The following is a 20120-nucleotide window of genomic DNA, read 5'->3' on the forward strand; positions in this document are numbered from 1 at the left end:
AAAATCATCGTTTCAACTTTGCAAATGAACATATAGACAAACCTGATGCATTTTGGAAACAAGTTCTGTGGACCGATGAGGTTAAAATTTAACTTTTTGGCCGGAATGAGCAAAGGTACGTTTGGAGAAGAAGGGGCACAGAATTTAATGAAAAGAACCTCTGTCCAACTGTTAAACATGGGGTTGGATAAATCATGCATTGAGGTTGTGTTGCAGCCAGTGGCACAGGGAACATCTCACGAGTAGAAGGAAAAATGGATTCATTAAAATGTCAGCAAATTTTGGATGGTAACTTGATGCCATCTGTGAAAAAGCTGAAGTTAAAGAGAGGATGGCTTCTACAAATGGATAATGATCCTAAACACACCTCAATATCCACGGGGGATTACATCAAGAGGCGTAAACTGAAGGTTTTGCCATGGCCTTCACAATCTCCTGACCTCAACATAATTGAAAATCTCTGGATAGACCTTAAAAGAGCAGTGCATGACAGACAGCCCAGAAATCTCAAAGAACTGGAAGACTTTTGTAAGGAAGAATGGGCAAAGATACCTCAAACAAGAATTGAAAGACTCTTGGCTGGCTACAAAAAGAGTTTACAAGGTGTGATACTTGCCAAAGGGGGCAGTACAAGATATTAACTCTGCAGGGTGCCCAAACTTTTGCAGACGCCATTTTTTTGTTTTCTGTTATTTTGAAAGTGTAAATGATGGAAATAAAATCTAACTTTTGTTGACATATTATAAGAATGTCCAATCTGTAATTTGATGCCTTTTGGAGATTTTTCCATCTTTCCTTGGCTTCTTTATGCACATTAATACAAATTTTTAGCTGGGGTGCCCAAACTTTTGATCCCCACTGTATTTATACATGTTGATCATATCCCCCCTTAATCTCCTCTTCTCAAGAGAGAATACATTTAGTTCCAATAATCTTTCCTCATAGCTGAGCTCCTCCATGCCTCTTATCAGTTTGTTTGCCCTTCTCTGTACTTTCTCCAGTTCCCCAATGTTCTTTTTGTGAATTGGTGCCCAAAACTGAACTGCATATTCCAGATGAGATCTTACTAATGATTTGTACCGGGGTAATATGATCTCTCTCTCTGGAGTCTATACCTCTAATAATACAAGAGAGGATTTTGCTCGCTTTAGAAACCGCATTGTGGCATTGCATGCCATTATTAAGCTTATGATATACCAGAACACTCAGATCCTTCTCCACTATTGATTTCACCGTTGTACTTCCCCTAGTATGTATGATGCATAAACCACACTTTGAATAATATTTTAATTGCTCTTTGAAATGAGATTAACCCCAGCAGACAACTTGAAACTTGCTATGATGTCCACTGCAGTTAGCCATTAAAGATATAACCCTTAGCTACTTTTGCTTTTTGTGATTGCTATGCTTGGTTGAGTTGTGTTAATAAACTTTTTGGATTTTAACACATTTTATGTATGTTGATTCTTTGAGAGATGATGCACCTTAAAAATCCCATAAACCCTCTTTTCTGTCTTGAGGACAGATGTTGTTTAATAATGTCGGGATCTGGTGATTGCTAACTTCAATGGGACCCTAGGCATTGTCACATACTTTTGCTATTTGGCCAAAAAGTGCCTTTTCACAATCCCAGCTGACAAATGTCTCATTTGCTGTACATTGCGATCACTGTTGCAAATATTTTATAGCTGTTTACTACAGTTGCATTCATTAAATCCATACACATTGTTTATGTACATTGGAAACAACATGTCAATATATCAATGTAATTATGTTTGTTTATGTCTTATAGGGATTGGAAAGAATGTCATTTGTGACAGAACAGCAACACCTCTTGATGCTTTCCGCATGATGTCGGCAGCCCATTATTACCCGAAGTTGATGAGCATTATGGGAAATGTGTTACGATTTCTGCCTGCTTTTGTAAAGATGAAACAGCTGATTCAAGAGGGATATGTGGGGGAACTTCAAGTATGTGAAGTACAGGTTCACAGCGGAAGCCTCTTGGGAAAGAAGTATAACTGGAGCTGTGACGACCTCATGGGTGGAGGTGGACTGCATTCAGTGGGTAGCTACATAATTGATCTGCTGACTTTCTTGACCAGCCAGAAAGCAGTGAAGGTCCATGGGCTTCTGAAAACATTTGTGAAGCAAACAGACCATATAAAAGGAATACGCCAGATAACAAGTGATGACTTTTGTACATTTCAGATGGTTCTGGAAGGCGGTGTTTGCTGTACAGTTACTCTAAACTTCAATGTCCCTGGGGAATTTAAACAAGACATTATAGTTGTTGGATCAGCTGGTAGACTAATGGTATTGGGGACCGACCTCTACGGCCAAAGGAACACCTCATTGGAGAGAGAATTACTGTTAAAAGATTCTACACCTGTCAGCAACTCCCTCTTGCCTGAAAAGGCCTTTAGCGATATACCTTCCCCTTACCTGAGAGGGACTATTAAAATGGTACAGGCTGTGCGGCAAGCGTTTGAAGACCAGGAAGACAGGAGAACATGGGATGGCAGGCCGCTTACAATGGCAGCCACTTTTGATGACTGTCTGTATGCTCTGTGTGTAGTGGACACTATAAAAAAATCGAACCAGACTGGTGAATGGCAAAATATAGTAATAATGACAGAGGAGCCTGAGTTAAGCCCCGCTTACTTAATAAGTGAAGCTATGCGCCGAAGTCGTATGTCTTTGTACTGTTAGCAGCCATAGGTGACCAAATCTGGAACCATTTGTAGATGACTGCTGATTGACAGGCGTACATGTACCAGGCCTATGGTACAAGTTCGTGTTATAACTTATGCATCTCTGTATAACTGCTGTAGTTGGAAAGGAACTGAACTTTCCATTGCAGACAAGCTGTGAACATTTATGAGAATGTATTTTACCATGGGGTATTTAGCCACAAATGCATAACTTTATTTGCCTTTGAGCTTCAGAAATGGCTCACCACTGCAGATGTGTTCATTTTTAATAAGATAGTTTTTCTCTTAGAACATTTGAATGTCAGTCTTTTCCAAACTGCTCAATCATCCCTTGTGTCCTGTATTCAAAATTTCTTGACTCTTGTTTGCAGCATGAGTGGTGCGTATGTCCTAAACACATAGACTGCTATACCTACAAAGCACAATGCACACACATCTCACTTGAAGTTCCTTGTAAGTAGTATGCTGTTTAGGATGTATACTTCAATCTGAAATGTCCCATAATATGCATTACTGTTATTGTGTAATAATGGATGTTAAATTCAAGCCAAAAGCTTAAAATACACCCGGGCTAAGTATTTTAAGGACAAACTCATAGTGATAGTGTTTAGCATTTTGCCATTCAGGCTGGCACTACTAAATTAGAGCGTAAGTGGAAGACAGTTAGTTTGCAAAAACACTGCATATATGAAACCATTTTTTTTTCTTTTCCATAAAATATTGTATTTATAATAGTCTTTATAAAATTGTGTTTTTCTTTTCTTTTTTAATCATTTTTGCATCTCCTGTCTACATGCACATTCTCCAGCATCATTTCTCCGGATCTTCTTACTGATAGTAATAACAATGGACCATGCCCAATCAACTTCTAGGTTTTATTGTCAAAACTTAACTGAACAAGCTGCAGTAAGAAGCTGATTGGTTACTATGCACAGCTGCACCAGATTCTGTGTGCACCAGATTTAGTAAATCTCCCCTGTTGCCTCCATCAGGGTCGCATGTGACAGCGTGACAACAGAGGAGCATGATAGGGAGACAGTATCACCTCATAACCGGAAGTGCCTGAACCAGGACCTTCATGGCAGGATAACATAGTATTAGTTTAAAGGCATTGTACACTTTTAAATGTTTTTGTTGTTTTATAACTGTAGTTATATTCTCTATGCCTTATCTTGTAATGATGGGCTTGCATGTTGTGGCTGCAGTTTGTAGTGTCTTGGCTGAACGATCTTCCTATGTTCACAGTTTGCTACAAACCTATTCACCAAAAGAACAAACACCCTCTCGTTCTGGTCACATAGTATTTAGTGCATGGCTTGCCATTTCCTCTGTGTTCCTCTGGCTCTGTCAGATTAATTCTAACCTTAACCTGCAGGGCACTAGAAAAAGGGATGCAGTGGTTGTGGATTATGTAGTTTCTTAACCAGAAGTGTCAGTTTTTGAACTACAGACAGAGATCATGCATTAACCTGTGCAGTTCCATGCTGCATGCCTCATGTTTGAACACAAACTGAAATTCTGACACCGGAATATGAAGATTTACACTACTACAGGCTGTTTGTACAGGCCAACAAATGGCACAATGAAAAATCAACACCAAGACACATCTTATGCAGGTTAAAACTAAAAGCTGCAGGTATGAAGGTTTATAATGCCTTTAATAAAAAAATATAAAATAAAGAAAGAAAATAACTTTTGGATTTGCACTATCATATTAAATCTTTTATGAGATTGTAGTGATTGGGTGAACATAAAACTTAAGGTAAGGGCACCTTAGTGTGCCTGCTATACACTTTCATTGTGTTTGTCTTTGAAAAGCTTAGCATGGGTTCTCTTTAATTTCTCTACCCTTCAGCCATATACTGTATATGATTGTCAACTTCACTAGAAACCATGACAATCCTACTGGAGCATTGGCATCCTATTAGTACCATTGACATAAATTCACTTTTTTATTTGTCAGTCTATTAAAATACCAGCCATGTAGCTACATTTGTGTAAAGATTTCTAATATTTTTTTTTCCCTCTTAAGAACATACAGTTTATATGCTTCATTGACCCTAAACCTTTAGGACTGATTTGGTAGACAAAAAGGAACAATCTGAAGTAAGAATCAGCATCTTCAAAGTTGGTCCCATCTTATAAAAGTTTGTTTTTATCATTACAAAGTAGCATGACTTTAAAAAGCAATGTACCAATGCTAAAAGGATGCCTTAGAACAGATACATGGATTTGTTTGTCTTTTATAAACATTACTGACAACAAAAATGTCTTTAAGAAGCTCTCATAAATGTTGCTGATTTTATTTCAAGTAAATGTCCATAATAGAACAAAAATGCCCCTAGCCTCTCTTAACACACACACAAAAGTCTGGTGCGAAGCCTCCTGGGACTACCTACTAACACCTTAATGACCTGAATGGGACAAACAAGTATGGCACGAGCAATGTCCTATTGAAGTCTAGGGGATATCTGTGCCCAGGTGTGGGCAGTTCTCCTTTAGATTTTTATTGGCCAGGGAATAGACATTAAAGCTGAAGGCATCAGAATTTGTAAGAATGGATATGCATGGGCAGGGACCTAGCAGTGTGTCTTGAGAAGGGTTGGAAGGGGTACCAATAAACTAAGACACAAGTTAACATGAAAATCTAGACACAGAATAAGGACATATTTCAGTAGAGATTCCCCTTCTATATGTGCATTGAAAACATTCAGAAATAATAATAAATTGTGAAAGTACCAAAAGATCTAAAACAGTTCACGTAATCCTGCTGGTCTCTTTCCTATTTCATAACAGCCTAGGAGAAGGGATGTAGAGGGTCACGTGGTAATGTGATGTAGTGATATGACACAGGGAGATTTGTCCTGCAAATAAAATGGGCTTGAGACAGGACAGTGTTATGCTGTCATCAACGAAGTCAATGAATTGAGGTGCTGATATCAATGAAGTGTTCTTCACTCTTGACTGTGGTTTTAGAATCACCAAAATTTGATTGAGGTGTCGTAAATACAGCCAAATTGGACTCAAGATTCAGTGCTTTATATGTTAAGAATGCTGGCTGCCGAACAATATTGTAAAAGCTGAGATGAAAAATAATGTTAAAGGCACATCAATTAAAGTGCATCTACATATAAACCAACCATAACACCACTTTCAGATCTTTTTGTTTAGCTGTCTGTGTCCCTTTGGAGATATTTGCCTTCACTCTCTGCCCCAAAGACCTAATAGAAAATGGGAGATTATTTCTTTTCTCCCCTCACCTCCTATTCTGGTGACAACCATAAAACCTTGCATTTCCAATCATATATTGTCCCGGTATGGATGGTCTCCAAGACAAATAGATAGGGTGAATATTCCAGAAAGAAAACAGACCGTGATAAATTGATAGAGGTTCAAACCTTTCCCCATGTTATCCAAAACAAAAAATACTTTGGCTATGGATACATTTAGGCCCCATTCACACCTCAGTGATTTGTAGCTTGAAGTTCTAAAACGCTTGGGGAGATGGTTCACATCTCCACTCCAAGTCTCCTGAAGCCAAACGCCTGAAGCTCAAGCAAGTTCTGGAGCTTTTTTGTCCCTGAAGGGTACGGATTTGTACATATTGAAAAAAAAGGGTCTCCTTATGTGTGAGCTCTGCTAATACAGTTGACAAATACTGCATGTATTTAAACATACACATGGATATATTAAACAGCTGTTTGCAGGATCATTTGATAAAACTACTGAAAGGATGTGAGAACCCCTGAAGAACTTTCCTCATCTCTGACAAAATCATGAAACATATATATATAGGTCGGCCATAGATGCAAGTTTGTTGCCAAGAACTAATAACAGGGTGATTTTTGTCAGCATTCATCACACTGCTCATAACCAGGAACTCACTTATACTGTCTGTGGTGCATGCACAATCACTTTGGATCCTTCACTTTTCTACACAGAAGATAGAAGGATTGGACCTGGTTGCAAGTTAGAACATTTCCATGTGCAATAAATTGTGCCTCCTACCATCTAAGGTGTTCATTGTGTTCTTTTAGCCTGATAATTGCAATTAGTGTTAAGAACTGAAGATGCTCAAAGACTGAGGGATTGGACCTGCCCACAAGAAGATTTTCCAACAAGTTCAATCCCATGTAAACATTGTTTTCGGTTTTGGATAGACTAGGGGAGGGTTAGTACCTTTGAAGGTTCTTGCTGCTATCTGCTTCCTCATTGGGAAGCTTTCCCCTTATCTGCTGTTGCAGTGAATTATCACATGGACAGAATGTGATGGGAAGTCCGCTTCTCACTATCACTGTGGCAGGAGAATGGGTCTTAGAATGTTAGGACACAGTAGACACAGACAGCCAAATCTGACAGAAAATTCAACCATTCCTTAATCCAGCCTTTCTTAACTCTACAGGAACTCTAGTTTACAGGTCTCAGGGAACCCCCGCTAAAAATAATATACAGTCAGGTCAATAAATATTGGGAGATCAACACAATTCTAAAATTATTGGCTCTATACACCACCACAATGGATTTGAAATGAAATGAACAAGATGTGCTTTAATTGCAGACTGTCAGCTTTAATTTGAGGGTATTTTCATCCAAATCAGGTGAACGGTGTAGGAATTACAACAGTTTGCATATGTGCCTCCCACTTGTTAAGGGACCAAAAGTAATGGGACAGAATAATAATCATAAATCAAACTCACTTTTTAATACTTGGTTGCAAATCCTTTGCAGTCAATTACAGCCTGAAGTCTGGAACGCATAGACATCACCAGGCGCTGGGTTTCATCCCTGGTGATGCTCTGCCAGGCCTCTACTGCAACTGTCTTCAGTTCCTGCTTGTTCTTGGGGCATTTTCCCTTCAGTTTTGTGTTCAGCAAGTGAAATGCATGCTCAATCAGATTCAGGTCAGGTGATTAACTTGGCCATTGCATAACATTCCACTTCTTTCCCTTAAAAAACTCTTTGGTTGCTTTCGCAGTATGCTTTGGGTCATTGTCCATCTGCACTGTGAAGCGGCGTCCAATGAGTTCTGAAGCATTTGGCTGAATATGAGCAGATAATATTGCCCGAAACACTTCAGAATTCATCCTGCTGCTTTTGTCAGCAGTCACATCATCAATAAATACAAGAGAACCAGTTCCATTGGCAGCCATAAATGCCCACGCCATGACACTACCACCACCATGCTTCACTGATGAGGTGGTATGCTTAGGATCATGAGCAGTTCCTTTCCTTCTCCATACTCTTCTCTTCCCATCACTCTGGTACAAGTTGATCTTGGTCTCATCTGTCCATAGGATGTTGTTCCAGAACTGTGAAGGCTTTTTTAGATGTCGTTTGGCAAACTCTAATCTGGCCTTCCTGTTTTTGAGGCTCACCAATGGTTTACATCTCTTTACCAGGGAAAGAATCCTTCGGTCATCCACCACAGTTGTTTTCCGTGGTCTTCCGGGTCTTTTGGTGTTGCTGAGCTCACCGGTGCGTTCCTTCTTTTTAAGAATGTTCCAAACAGTTGTTTTGGCCACGCCTAATGTTTTTGCTATCTCTCTGATGGGCTTGTTTTGTTTTTTCAGCCTAATGATGGCGTGCTTCACTGATAGTGACAGCTCTTTGGATATCATCTTGAGAGTTGACAGCAACAGATTCCAAATGCAAATAGCACACTTGAAATTAACTCTGGACCTTTTATCTGCTCATTGTAATTGGGATAATGAGGGAATAACACAAACCTGGCCATGGAACAGCTGAGAAGCCAATTGTCCCATTACTTTTGGTCCCTTAACAAGTGGGAGGCACATATGCAAACTGTTGTAATTCCTACACCGTTCACCTGATTTGGATGAAAATACCCTCAAATTAAAGCTAACAGTCTGCAGATAAAGCACATCTTGTTCATTTCATTTCAAATCCATTGTGGTGGTGTATAAAGCCAAAAATGTTAGAATTGTGTCGATGTCCCAATATTTATGGACCTGACTGTACCTACAGTTTGCTGTACATTAGCATGATACCTAAATTGTAGAGCACTTTAATTATAAGAATAAATAATATTGCATAGCTAACATATTAGACATAATTTGTTTACACCCTCGTACCCTATGCAGCAATTGCAGTTGTTGAAATTACATAAATAATAATAACAGCAGGTCAATGATCAGTGTCAACATGCCCTTTTACATTGGTGAGCAGTGTAGGTAGGTGATAAATTCATCATTACCCACTGCTTAAAGTGTTTTGTTTGCACTATTGCAGTCAAATTTGAGAAATCCTCACTACATGTTTGTTTGTTTCCATACAGCGGGCCTAAAAAATGTTCAGAAATGTTTCTTACTTTTTAGATGTTTCTAAGGAAGGTATCATGACAGATTATAAGAAGAGTTCTGGACAGTGTCTTTGTCCCTACACAGACGGGAGATGCACTGAGCGATCCCTCATTTACATACAAAGTGGGAGGGAAATTTCTACATTTCTAATCCTTTGTTAGGACAGTGTTAAAATCTTGTTTAGAACTGATAATGAAGAACTTCCAGCACAGTACAGATATGGTTAATAAAGTTTAAGTTTGGATTTCCGATTGAAGCTAGAAATCCCTGCAACAGACAGTGATCGCTACTAACTTCTGGATCTTCAGGGGGTTGCTTGACACTGGCACCATTTCGAGAATGCTTTGCATTTTCTCAGTGCGTTGGGCAACTGCTTAGCACAGGACCCAGAAGCTAGAAAGGATCATTGCAGTAGCAGTGATTTTCAATTTCCACGAGGATAGGCCAGGTATGGGACATGCATACTCACATTGGTTCAAGCTGGGCCAATGTAACTATGCAAAAATATCTACCTAAACTTCAGATTTAAACATGACTTTACAGCCCCCCTCCTAAACGTTACAAAGCAGGGAGAACTTGTTAAGAATTTTAAGTAAATAGAAATTAAAAAGGTAACCAGCAATTTACTTTTTTTTACGTTAACCACTTTGACCCCTGGCCAATTCTTCACTTCTCAGATATATGTAAAAATCAATTTTTTTTGCTAGAAAATGACTTAGAACCCCCAAACATTATATATATACAGTGAAGGAAATAAGTATTTGATCCTCTGCTGATTTTGCATGTTTGCCCACTCACAAAGAAATGATCAGTCTACAAATTAAATGGTAGGTGTATTGTAACTCTGAGAGAGAGAATAGCAACAAAAAATTCAAAAGAAATGCATGTCTAACAAGTTATGCGCTGACAAATCCCTTGTTGGCAATCACAGAGGTCAGATGTTTCCTGTAGTTGGCCACCAGGTTTGCACACATCTCAGGAGGGATCTTGGCCCACTCCTCTTGGCAGATCCTCTCCAAGTCATTAAGATTTGGTGGCTGACATTTGGGAACTCGAACTTTCAGCTCCCTCCACAGATTTTCAATCGGATTAAGGTCGGAGATTAGCTAGGCCACTCCAGGACCTTAATTTGCTTCTTCAGAGACCCTAAAGAATAAAATGGTGGATGTTGCAACTTTTTATGTCACACAGTATGTGCACAGTCGTTTATCAAATACAATTTTTGGGGAAAAAATACACTTTAATGATTTTTATTGCACACAAACCCTATATAATACCCACTTGTTTGATAAAATATAAAGGATTATGTTAAGCCGAGTAAATAGATATCTAACATGTCATGTGTACATCTGTGAAATGGTGCTAAACTACCATACCTAAAAATCTCCTAGAGCAATTCTTTAAATTTCTTTACAAGTTACCAGTTTACAATTACACAGGAGGTCTGGAGCTAAAATGATTGCTCTATGACGTTCATGATGACCTCACATGTGTGGTGAGATCACTGTTTACATAAGCGTGTGGGACTTACGTATGCGTTCGCACTTGCACGGGAGGACGAGACGCTTTACATTTTTTAAATTATATTCATTTTATTTAAATCTTTTTTTACACTGTCTTTTAACTTTTTTTATCAACTTTATGCTATCAAAAGGGATTAACAATATCCCTTGTGATAGCATGGTCCTTCACAGGTCCTATCTATGGAGAGACCAGGGGTCTTTTAGACCCCAGATCTCTCCTCTGGCCTCCAGTGTAGCCAATCAGACACAGATAGGTCTGATTGACTTCTTCCCTGGCTGTTAACGGCCAGGTAAAGAAGGAGCCAAAACCAGAAGTGATTAAATCCTCATTGCTTCCAGTTTCTGCTGCCATACAAAGAGAGGAATAGCATCAGTTCCTTCCTCTCTGTATAGTGCAGCTGATTTCGCCAGTCAGAGCAGTCTTGGACTCCCCAATCGGACAGAAGAGTGGGGGAGGAGATCCCCTTCCACTGCCTGCAGAAGCGATTGAGTGGCTGTTCAGTCACGCAAATTACTTCTGCTATGCAGGTGCATCCCAGTATAACCCCTTCCCATGACGTCACAGGATGTCTACTTGGGTGAAGTGGCTATACTATATTAATAAGACCACATGGCATATATAAAGCAGGTCTTATCCCAATTTGAAAATACACTTTAAAGAACCCCTGGAAAGCTCAGGAGGAACCCTGGTTGAGAAAGGTTGGCCTAGTGTAGCTGAAGTGTAAAAGACATTTTAGCAAGATATGGGCTTTAATTGCTCTTTTATATTTATCATCTTTTATTTTTAGGATGAATACCAAGCACACATCGAAATACCTGTCAAACTATTTGTATTTTTTCCAGTGATAAGATTTACACAGCAACAATACAGCACATCAGGCAGACAATGCCACTTTTTCTGTTACAGCTATAGACTGCAGAAGGAATATACAATCTCAATTCCAAAAACTTGGGGTGCTGTGCAAAATCTACATAAATACAGAATGCAATGATTCGCAAATCTTGTAAATCTCACAATAGAAAACAGAAAACATATCTAATGTTTAAACTGAGAAAATGTACCATTTTCAGAAAAAAATAATGTAATTTTGAAACTTATGGCGTGAACACATGTCATAAAAGTTGGGACAGGGCAACAAAAAGCTGGCAAAGTAAGTGGTACTAACAAGGAAGAGCTGGAAGAACATTTTGCAACTAATTACGTTAATTGGCAACAGGTCAGTAACATAATTAGGTATAAAAAGGGCAGAGGTTCACCAATTATCACACAATTTCAGAATAATGTTCCTCAATGTAAAATTGCAAAGACTTTAAATATATCATCATCTATTGTGCTTAATATCATCAAAAGATTATGAGAATCTGGTAAAATCTCTGTGTGCAAGGGACAAGGCCAAAACACAATATGGGATGCCTGTGATCTTCTTCCATCAAAAGGCACTGGTTAAAAACAGGCATGAGTCTGTGATGGACATCACTACATGAACTCAGGAATATTTCCAAAAATCATTGTCTGTGAACACTGTTTACTGTGCCATCCAAAAATGCAAGATAAAGCTCTATCATGCAAAGAAGAAGCCATATCTGAACATGATTAAAAAATGCCGCCATTGTCTCTGGGCCAAAATTCATTTAAAATGGTCTGTTGCAAAGTGGAAAACTGTTCTGCAGTCAGACGGATCGAAATTTGACATTCGTCTTGGGTGCCATGTCCTTCAGACTAAAGAGGAGAGGGACCTTCTGGCTTGTTATCAGTGCTCAGGCCAAAAGCCAGTATCTCTGATGGTATTGGGGTGAATTAGTGTGTATGGAATGGGCAGCTTACACATCTGGAAAGGCATCATCAATGCTGCAAGATTTTAGAGAAGCATATGCTCCCATCCAGATAATGTCTTTTTCAAGGAAGGCCTTGCATATTTCAGCAGGACAATGCTAAACCGCATACTGCATCTATGACAACAGCGTGGCTTCATAGTAGAAGAGTCTGGGTGCTTAACTGGCCTGTCTGCAGTCCAGACCTTTCACTAATTGAAAATATTTGGCAGATTTTGAAACAAATACAAAAAAGAAGCCCCAGGACTGTTGAGCAGTTAGAATCCTAAATCAGGCAAGAATGGGACAACACCTGTCTCCCAAAACCCTTCTCAGTTCCAAGATGCCTACAGAGTGTTGTATAACCACTTGACCTCCGGAAGATTTATTCCCCTTAATGACCAGGCCATTTTTTGCTTATTGGCACTGCGTTATTTAAACTTGGTGTCATGCAGTGCTGTACCCAAACAAAATTTATGTCCTTTTTTTCACATAAATAGAGCTTTCTTTTGGTGGTATTTGATCACGAATGGGTTTTTCATTTTTTGTGATATAAACTAAAAAAACCTCGAAAACCCTATATTTTTAACTTTCAGTTATATAAAATTTATACTAAACTAAAAGTTAATCATAACTTTATGCCAAATTGTATTCTGCTACATGTCTTTGGTAAAAAAAAAAAAAAATCCCAATACCTGTATATTAATTGGTTTGTGTGAAAGTTATAGCTTCTACAAACTATGGTATATATATTGGAATTTATGCAGCTTTTACTTTCTGACAGCCTATAACATTTCTTGAGCTGCTAAAATTCCAGGGCAGTACAAAAAGTAGACACCCCAAGAAATGTGCTGAGAGGCCATGGAACATTTTATTTTTTGCCACAAATCTTTGGAAAATGACAAAAAAAAAATTTTTTTTACACAAAGTTGTCAATTAAATTATATATTTCTCACGCATGCCTTGGGTATATGTGGAATAACACCCCAAAACACATTCTGCTACTTCTCCTGAGTATGGGGATACCATATGTGAGAGACGTTTTGGCAGCCTAGCCACATACACTCCACCAAAATCCAATAACCACCTCCAGGCTTTCAAAGGGCATATTTCCTCATATCACTTTTTAACACAGTTTCGAAGGTCCTAAAATGCCAGAATAGTACAACTCCCCCCCTCAAATGACCCCTTTTTGGAAAGTAGACACCCCAATGAATTTTATAAGAGGTATGGTGAGTATTTTGCAGATATAATTTTTGTTGCAGGGTTTTGAAAAAGAATAAAAGAAAAGAAAAAGTACATCCTTGTTTTCTTTCTTCATTTTCCAGAAACTTGTGGAAACAAATGAAATCTGCAAAATACTCACCATGCCTCTTAGAAAATACCTTGGAGTGTCTACTTTACAAAAAGGGGTCTTTGGGGGGGGAAGCTTCTACTATCCTGGCATTTCAGGGCCAACATTAGAAGCTTATGCTAGACATCACCCACTTTTCTAACCACTTGAAGAACAAGCCTTTTGTGACACTTTTTGTTTACTTGAAAAAACAGTTTTTTTTGCTAGAAAATTATTTTGAACCCCCAAACATTATATTTATTTTTAAAGCAGAGCCCCTAGAGAATAAAACGGTGGATGTTTAAATTTTTTATGTCACAGTATTTGCACAGCGGTTTTTCAAATGAAACTTTTTTGGAAAAAATACACTTTTTAGGATTTTAATGCACAAAAACACAATATATTGCCAAATTGTTTGCTGCATTATAAAAGATGATGTTACACTGAGTAAATGGATACCAAGCATGACATGCTTTAAAATTGCGCACGCCCGTGCATTGGCGACAAATTACGTAATGTAATATCCAAAGGCAATGATTTAAAAGCCTTTACAGGTTACCAATTTAGATTTACACAGAAGGCCTAGTGCTAGAGTTACTGCCTTCGATCTGATGTTCACAGTGATACCTCACATGCATGGTGCAATCTCTGTTTACATACCCCCATGGGACCGGTGCTTGAGTTTGCCTTTGCGCGTGAGAACAGGGGTGGGGGTGAATTTTTTTTTTATTATTATTTATTTTGATTTTTTTAATTATTGTTACACTGTGCCTTTCTTTTATTTTTCTCCGATAATTTTTATTGGTATCACAGGGAATGAAAATATCCTGTGATGGCAATACGCAGTGACGGGTATTCTTTTTTGAGAAATCTGGGGTCTATTATACTCTAGATCTCTCCTCTGCCCTTAAAGCATCTGATCACAGCAAGATTGGTGTGATCAGATGCTTTCCCAATTTTAATATCCGGCGAAACGGAAATGATGCAATGCACGTAGCTTCTGGTCTCTTAGAGATGTTTGGAGGCATTCCAGTCTCCCATCAGCTCTATTGTCAGACAGCGGAACTGCTGGCTGCATTTTTGGGTTCCCTGGTGGGATAGGAGAGCCCAAGAAAATCTTGGAAGGCAACGGGAGGGGTGGGGGAGTCCTTTCCCGCTGCTTGTAAAAGCAATCCAGCAGCTAATTAGTGGCTAGGATTGTTTTTAAATGAAAGTCGACCACCAGCTGAAAAAACCAGAACCAGGATAATGTCTGTAGCTGCAGGCATCATCCCGGTATAACCACTCAAAGTCCAGTGATGTACCAGTACGTTGCTGGTCCATTTTGGGCATTAAATTCAGAATCAGTGATAGGTTTCCATATGAATTGTCTAGCAAGAACTGAATTTGGGTGGGTGGCGATGTATTGTGCATATAAATTGCTTTGGCCCACAATCAATTGATACAAATCTTATGTGAAAAACAGTGGAGGGGCTAAACACTAGTGCTGGCTGCGAATGGGGCTTATCCTGCCAACACTGCGTTTTTGGGGACACTATACAAAGGAGGCACTAGTATAGTTCTGTTCATGATCAATATATTGATCTGTACAAACACTATACTACAGTAGTAATGATAGCAATCTAATGGTAGCTGACCGTGGCTGGGAGGGGCGCTAACTGAGCCTGACGCTATCTGATGTCACTAGTGGCAGTAATACAGTGATCAGTGAAATATTCTATATACTGACACTGTACTAATGGAAATGGCTGGGTGATCAAAGGGTTAATAAGAGTTATATGTGCTAATCTAACGTGTGCGTGTAAAATTTAGTGTTTTTACTCAGTGCAGTGTTCCTTCTTATTTCCTTGGATGACATAGGGGGCAGTGGGGGGTCGCAAGCACACCCAGAAATTGAAAGCCACTTTGCCAAGAGCCGCCACTCGCCCGCACATTGTTGGTGGGCAGGCAAAAAGTTTTTTTTTTTTAAAAATCGATTTTTTTAAAACTTTTTTTTTAACATTTTTCTTTTCTTTTACAATTCAAAAAAAAAATACTTTCATCAGAGTAGTACAATGTTACATTTAACCATAGTAACATTGTACTACTCTTGGGGGGCGATCAGGGATTTTTTTGTTGTTGTTTGTTTACACTTTGCATTGCATGAGAAATGAAGATCAATGCAAAGCGTGTTTTGAACTGTCATGAATGTGTTAAGTTCATGACAGTGCAATATAATAGTGATCTGTGATTGGCTCCAGCTGGTCACATGGTACAGGGTGCTGTAATTGGCCCCATGTGTCATGTGAGAGCTGTGGACCAATCACAGCTCTCCAGGAACAGAAGCAAAGCTTTTATGAATCAGATGGATTCATAAAAGGTTTGTTGTCATTGTGATCATGTGATTGCATAGCGGTTACATGATCTCCGGGTCCCGATTACCGGGATTCTCATTCTGTTGTGTCCAGTGGACACAACAGATAGGCGGTAGTGCCACCCTGTGTTGACAAAAGAACGTCGCTGGTCCTGTAGCTTCCACCTATCCGCAGTACATTACAGGCGGCCCGAAAGTAGTTAAAGAAAAGAGGATGCTACACTGTGGCAAACATGGCCTTCCCAACTTTTTTGAGACGTGTTGCTGCCATTAATTTCAAAATTACCTTAAATGGTACATTTTTTTCAGTTTAAAAATTTGATGTTTTCTATTGTGAACAAAATATGGGTTTATGAGATTTGCAGATCATTGCATTCTGTTTATATGTAGATTTCACACAGTGTCCTACCATTTTTTGGAATTGGGGTTGTGGTAATAACTTCTTCCTATACCTCAGCCTGATTGGACAGTGAAGGAGCAGCAGTAGACCAATTATGTCATCCCCCTAATGACTTTATATCCTTCTATCAACATATTCCTAATCAGAACATTCTTACACTGGTTTCTTTAAAAAAAATATATATATATAGTACATTACATGATTTAATAATGAATACCTAGCTGCATTAATTTGTGTCTTTTATGTCTGCCTGTAGCTTTAAGGTCACAATCAATAATTATTTAACTTATGTAGCTAAAACTAACAAAAGGTTCTTAAGAACATTCAGGACAAAACCTTAAAGTGGTAGTAAACGTGTGTCTTACAGTTTTACCTACAGGTAAGCTTACAATAAAACTCACCTGTAAGTAAAATGAATATCTCAATATATCATTGAGCAATAGCCAGAGATGTCACTGGCGCATGCATACCCATGCCGCTTCTTCAGAGCTCTGTGCTGTAAACCATGACTCCTGTGTGCATACGTGGGAGTGACGTCATCATGGCCCAGCTCGTGGCTGGAGGGCTTAGTTTTAAGGAAAGTCTTTCATAATGTGCTGGTATGCAATGCATACTAGCACATTTTAACAGTGACTTGCAGGGGGAAATTTTTTTTCTTTCTTACTAACTTTACTGCCGCTATAAAAGAATAGTTACAAAATACATATGAATGCACAGAATGTTTCATTGTTTGGGATAAATATTGCATTGGATCAATTATAGTGTTCCAAGATGGCCACAAGGCCATTGAAGGTTTTGCTTTCCTAAAGCAAGGAAGATTAAAGTGTTCTGAGAAGGAATTAGCTGCAGTAATTAGCCTGATTGAGTGGAAAAATACAAAAATGAGGTTTGAGCATGAGATACTTAAATGAGACTGAGTGGTTGAAGGCCATGCATCTAGGGAATGCTTACACTTTAGCTTGTAAAAAATGTGTGTCAAACATTTCTTTAAATAGCACATTCGAAAAAGGAAAGTATGCTTATAGGCATAAAGACATGAATGCAATTAGATTAACCAGGCAGGTTCAACCCCTATTTGTTGACTACTGTCTCATGTAGTGTGTGAAATGACATGATGACTTTGACCAGATATTAGGAAAATAGGATGATGGATGAGTTATGATGACATTATGTCTATATATAAGAACTTAAAGCAGAGTTCCACTTACACTGGAAAAAAATAAAAGTCAGCAGCTACAAAAACTAGCTGCTGACGTTTAAAAAATAGCAACTCACCTGTCCCACGATCCCGCGGTGTCCTCCCTACAGCCCGCTTCACCAGCCGTCCTGTGTTCCAAGCACCGGCATCTTCAGTGTGCGCACCCAGCTGTGACAGCTTGCGGCTTCACAGCCGGGTGCCCACTACGCATGCGCGAGTAGCGCTGCGCTTCCTGAATGGCCCCGTAGTCTTCTGGGACCTGTCACGCGTCCCAGAAGACTACAGGGAGGGTAGGAGGACAAATTCACAGTGGAAGTGGGAGCGGGTACTTGTCAATTTCCGGTACCCACTCCCCAAAAGGTGCCAATCCTTAATGGGGAGTGGGGGACCAGTCTTTAAAGCGGAACTTCCCCTTTTGGGTGGAGCTCTGCTGTAAGTCTTGGTCATATCATTTGAGACACTGAACGTTTCGATTTTCTTTCAGATTTGGCTATAATCATATGTAGTTCCATCTCATGAAGATTTTAGTTGTTACCCTGTCACGGGGTGGGCATTTGACTCTTTAACCCCTTTGCGCCGGCTCTTCTTGGCCTTTTAAGAGTTTCAGAAGCCGCGAGGGGGATTTTAGGGTCATGTGACCACCATGAGTCATTGTCACAGCGGGCACATGATCGTAAAAAGTCCCGATCGCAAGGGGAGATCGGGACCTGTCCGTGAGTCACGGACATATGTGCTGGGAGTGCGCAGGGTGCGCCCTGTCAGCACATACTTATTTTCTAAGTGCACGCAAATATGCGGCCGCTCGGTGTCAAGGCCCAGATGCCGAGAGGCTGCATATTTGTGTGCGCTCGCCGTCTAGGGATTAAAGAGACCCTGTTGCTAGCGTAAACAACTTGGAATCAAATTAAGAAGATTATTAATACTTACCTATAACAGGGCACAGGGGACAAGCACGTTATCCAATGCACCAGGAAGTGTTTGATAGCAGAAATGGTTGTAACTTTGCAAAAGAGTAAATATTGGAATCACTGCCACCCGGACATAGAAGTATTATGAATTTTCTTTTTTATGGTGCTTCAATTTCAGTTTGGTTAATTAAATTCATTAAATATATAGCTAAAGAAACTGAAAATAATATAGTTTCCACTTAATTCCAAGACTGTGTGAGCTCTGGGATCCCCTTGGCATAGCCATCTAAAAATCTTAAAAGGTGTCTGATTTATGGGATTTTGTAGCAACCAACCTGCACAGGTCTATGGGAAGAGGGTGTAGTAATACTAAACAAGGGTGACTGCAACAACTAATGGAAACTGTCTTATGGTGGCCTGACCTAGTACTAACTTATGGTCCTTATGCAAGTCTTAAAGTGGAGTTCCACCTAAAAAAAAATAAAAGCAGCTACAAAAACTGTAGCTGTTATATTTTAAAATACAGCCACTTACCTATCCCTCGGTCCAGCGGTGTCCTCACCATGGCTGGTTTCACTTGCCGTCTTCTCTCCCTGGCGCTGGCATCTTCAGTGTGGGCACCCGGCTGTGGCTTCACAGCCTGGTGCCCACTGCGCATGTGCGAGAAGCACATGGCCCTGTAGTGTTCTGGGACCTGTCATGTGTCCCAGAACACTACAGGGAGGGAGGGGGGGAGGGCAACTTCCGCTTCCAATTGCCTAGGCGATCGAAGTGGGAGTGGGTATCTGTCAAATTAGGGTACCCACTCCCCCCCTGCTCCCCAAAGGTGCCAATCCTTAATGGGGAGCAGGGGACAAAGGCTCCCCTTTTGGGTGGAGCTCTGCTTTAAGTCATGAAGGTTTTCACAAGGAGAAAAGTGGCAACTATGCAACATGGTCACCGAGAATATGGAAGGAAATGTGCTGCTTGCACTTGGTAAGAACTCTTATCTGTCTTGGCTATCCTGCTATTACATCAAACTGCATTCTAAGTCATGTTTACAGTGCTGCTTCCATAAAGCATGCACATAGCAGAAAACAATGTGGTAAATGTGTTCATATCAGTTTATCTGAATTTATTTTTTACTTGGTTAAACAATTTGGCAAGGTCTTGGAGATAAGCAGATTTTTCTTCTCGTATTGACTTTTATCTTCTGAGCCTGTAGGTACATACAGTAACCTTTTGTACACTAAATAACACTGCTATATTAGGATCACCTCTTTAATAGAAGACATTACCCTGTTTTTTGGTCTTGGCATAGAACATTATGATCTTGTGTAAATAACATCATATGAGATGACTTTTCATTGTAAGGACTGAAAAAAATGTCCAGCCAATAACGATACTTTGCCTGTGCCTCCTATAGGCATGTGCTCACAGTGCCTAATAGTACATGAGGGCCTGCCCTTCTTAATTCCTTTTCTTTATTTTAATTCAAATATGATTTGCATAAGCAGACACCAATTAATTTGGGACATGTGAGTTATTTGCTCAGCTTTTTAAATGTATTTGCTCTTTAT

At 39.5% G+C, this 20120-nt stretch overlaps 1 protein-coding gene across 1 annotated transcript in view; it reads left to right on the forward strand.

Moving 5' to 3' along the window:
* Positions 1 to 6724, forward strand: part of GFOD1 (Gfo/Idh/MocA-like oxidoreductase domain containing 1) — a 130745-nt gene extending 124021 nt beyond the window's left edge. The window contains exon 2 of the mRNA XM_089682304.1: positions 1793 to 6724. Coding sequence (XP_089538430.1) covers positions 1793 to 2712 — 920 coding nt within the window. The 3' untranslated portion in view covers positions 2713 to 6724. The remainder of the gene's footprint in view (positions 1 to 1792) is intronic.
* The last annotated feature ends 13396 nt before the right edge of the window (positions 6725 to 20120 follow it).

Source organism: Staurois parvus, unplaced genomic scaffold (genome assembly GCF_062004578.1).
Source record: "Staurois parvus isolate SC_StPar_1 unplaced genomic scaffold, SC_StPar_1.0 ptg000287l, whole genome shotgun sequence".
Taxonomy (NCBI): Eukaryota; Metazoa; Chordata; class Amphibia; order Anura; family Ranidae; genus Staurois; species Staurois parvus.